At 32.3% G+C, this 3643-nt stretch overlaps 1 protein-coding gene across 1 annotated transcript in view; it reads left to right on the top strand.

Annotated features, from left to right (window-relative positions):
- The first annotated feature begins 288 nt into the window (after positions 1 to 288).
- LOC124028251 (zinc finger protein with KRAB and SCAN domains 7-like) overlaps positions 289 to 3643 on the top strand; it is a 16961-nt gene continuing 13606 nt past the window's right edge. The window contains exons 1-3 of the mRNA XM_046340360.1: positions 289 to 806; positions 1164 to 1261; positions 1414 to 1591. Coding sequence (XP_046196316.1) covers positions 584 to 806; positions 1164 to 1261; positions 1414 to 1591 — 499 coding nt within the window. The 5' untranslated portion in view covers positions 289 to 583. The remainder of the gene's footprint in view (positions 807 to 1163; positions 1262 to 1413; positions 1592 to 3643) is intronic.

Here is a 3643-nt window from a genome sequence, read left to right as displayed (position 1 = left end):
CCATCACATCTAGATAAAGATGAATGTGAAAAATGAACAGAGCAAATGTGTATTAAAACACAACCTATTAATGGAAGTATTTATTCATCATCTACATATTCATATTGAGCTGCTACGTCTGTGTACAGGAACGTATTATTTGTAAGACCGAAGAGAAAATATATCAGTTTATTGTTAAATTATTATGACGTTCTTTCCAATCCAAAAAGTGTAGTAACTATTGTTTCCAAACTGCGTTACCCACTCCAGCCAGCAGATGGCGATGAGCGTCTTTCAGGTGATGCTACATGCGTGACGTATAATGGACTGGACGGGCGCTTCTTCAGGAACAACAACACGGCTACTCTTTCAACCACCTCGGTAGCTTGCTAGACAACATAAAACTGAAAGATTGACGCTTTAGACCATGTTAATGTACATTAGCTAATCTCAGTGTTGTAAACGCAGTTCATTTGACGTATCAACTGGTTAACTTTAACCTAATTTGCTTGTTCAATTTGCAAAGTTGTTAAACACTGATACTGAGCCTAGCCGCTAATGCTACCTAGCACTAGGCTAGTCGCTAATTCTAACATCCCTGACCATGAGCTCACTAAACTACTCCTCCCCTGCTAAAGAAGAGGAGGTCTGCTGGACGGAGAAAGAAGCTCTGGGACTGAACATTGTCGTGAAAGAAGAAGATGATGTTATTGAGGAAACAGAGGAAGAACATTTTAGAGAGGAAGAGGATGCTGTCGCAGTAGAGGTGAAGAAGGAAGACGTTTTGAGAGTGAAAGAGGAGGAGACAGAATATCAGATTAACACCAGTGAGTACTGTCTTAAACGGGCACAAACTATGCCGTTGTTGAACTAATGTGGGGTTTTAAAGGGGCATTCTACTGAAGTTCTACACTTGAATATGTTGTTCAGTACTTTATAAATTCTTAAAGGGTCAATCTGCCTTTGGTACATACGTTTTGGGGTCTTTTAAATTAGATTTGTTAAATTCTCCACGTGTTCTACATTAAAGTGCATCTCATCAAAAGGCACCCATTTTTGTGGAACTACCCTTTAACATTTGCATTTTAGGGCCTGTTTAGAGAGACTAATGCCTCGTCTAAGACCCTATGATTTTAATAGAAGGTCATAAGTTCACCATCTGTTTGATGTTCTTGTTCACACAGGAGAGAGACATGACTATTATGGATCCTCTGGGGAGCCTCAACAACATCCTGATGCTGACGAGGAAGAGAAGAGTCTCTCCAGATCAGAACACCAGATGGTACAGCTTGGTCTGGTCTAGCATACAGCTTGGTCTGGTCTAGCATACAGCTTGCTCTATCTGGGTCTGGGTTTCTGTAAAGCACTTCATGACAGCGGTGACATCAGCATCCATAATGATATGTGTCTGTGTCTCCTCTTTATGGTTACCAGGACAACGCTAGCCCTTCCACCCTCACGGAGTCCCCGTGTCGTGCCTCTCCCGGTAGCACCTTACTGCTGGGTATGAAGAGGTTGTCTGTGCTGCTGGTGGACTGCAGGAAAACAACAGGACTGAGTGGAACTGTGAGAGGTGGAGAAGAGAAGAAAGGATCAGATTTGACACATCAAAGTAAGTGCTGTAGTTTAGTTTGAACAAATACAATAGATCTGCCCACTGGTATCTGTTACCAGGACAACCAGCAGAGTTCTGTTAGTTGACAGGATCTGTTACCAGGACAACCAGCAGAGTTCTGTTGACAGGAAGATAGACTGGTGGATATGGATGTTATGAATATCGTAACACTGAAAAAGGATTCTGCCAATGAAAAGAGAGAAACCAATAGACCATATAAAACATTGATGAAAGATAGATTTAGAGAGAAAGAAAACATGTTTCCTAAAAACAGTATAGATGTTACATTGTCTGTCCCAGTCACCCCCCTATCTTTACTAGACTGTAGAACATACAAACTAAACTCCAGACACTTCAATGTGGTCTGTATTGCTTCATTAACAGCTGATCTACAGGACTTGTTAAACTGGCAAATATATATTTTAAAACAAGCTTATTTTTTTGTCTCGGCCTCCATCTCTGTAATGGACAAAATTCATTTAATTTCCTACTTTATCAGGTCAAATGAAGCCTGAACTCCAACATACAGACCTTAACAGAACATGGTTGAATATATATATACTATATAGACCTTAAAGAACATGGTTGAATATATATATACTATATAGACCTTAAAGAACATGGTTTAATATATATATACTATATAGACCTTAAAGAACATGGTTGAATATATATATACTATATAGACCTTAAAGAACATGGTTTAATATATATATATATATACTATATAGACCTTAAAGAACATGGTTTAATATATATATACTATATAGACCTTAAAGAACATGGTTTAATTTATATATATATATACTATATAGACCTTAAAGAACATGGTTTAATATATATATATACTATACAGACCTTAAAGAACATGGTTTAATATATATATATATATATAGACCTTAATGAACATGGTTTAATATATATATACTATATAGACCTTAAAGAACATGGTTTAATATATATATACTATATAGACCTTAAAGAACATGGTTTAATGTATATATACTATATAGACCTTAACAGAACATGGTTTAATATATATATATACTATATAGACCTTAAAGAACATGGTTTAATATGTATATATATATACTATATAGACCTTAATGAACATGGTTTAATATATATATATACTATATAGACCTTAAAGAACATGGTTTAATATATATATATATACTATACAGACCTTAAAGAACATGGTTTAATATATATATATATATATATATACTATATAGACCTTAAAGAACATGGTTTAATATATATATATACTATACAGACCTTAAAGAACATGGTTTAATATATATATATACTATATAGACCTTAAAGAACATGGTTTAATATATATATATATACTATACAGACCTTAAAGAACATGGTTTATATATATATATATACTATATAGACCTTAAAGAACATGGTTTAATATATATATACTATATAGACCTTAAAGAACATGGTTTAATTATATATATATATATATACTATACAGACCTTAAAGAACATGGTTTAATATATATATATATATACTATACAGACCTTAAAGAACATGGTTTAATATATATATATACTATATAGACCTTAAAGAACATGGTTTAATATATATATACTATATAGACCTTAAAGAACATGGTTTAATATATATATATATATATACTATACAGACCTTAAAGAACATGGTTTAATATATATATATACTATACAGACCTTAAAGAACATGGTTTAATATATATATATACTATTAGACCTTAATGAACATGGTTTAATATATATATACTATATAGACCTTAAAGAACATGGTTTAATATATATATACTATATAGACCTTAAAGAACATGGTTTAATGTATATATACTATATAGACCTTAACAGAACATGGTTTAATATATATATATACTATATAGACCTTAAAGAACATGGTTTAATATATATATATATACTATATAGACCTTAATGAACATGGTTTATATATATATATACTATATAGACCTTAAAGAACATGGTTTAATATATATATACTATATAGACCTTAAAGAACATGGTTTAATATAT

This window comes from Oncorhynchus gorbuscha, unplaced genomic scaffold (genome assembly GCF_021184085.1).
Source record: "Oncorhynchus gorbuscha isolate QuinsamMale2020 ecotype Even-year unplaced genomic scaffold, OgorEven_v1.0 Un_scaffold_3907, whole genome shotgun sequence".
Lineage (NCBI taxonomy): Eukaryota > Metazoa > Chordata > Actinopteri > Salmoniformes > Salmonidae > Oncorhynchus > Oncorhynchus gorbuscha.
Note: the sequence above shows the minus strand (reverse complement) of the source record. Positions and strands in the feature narration are given on the sequence as shown.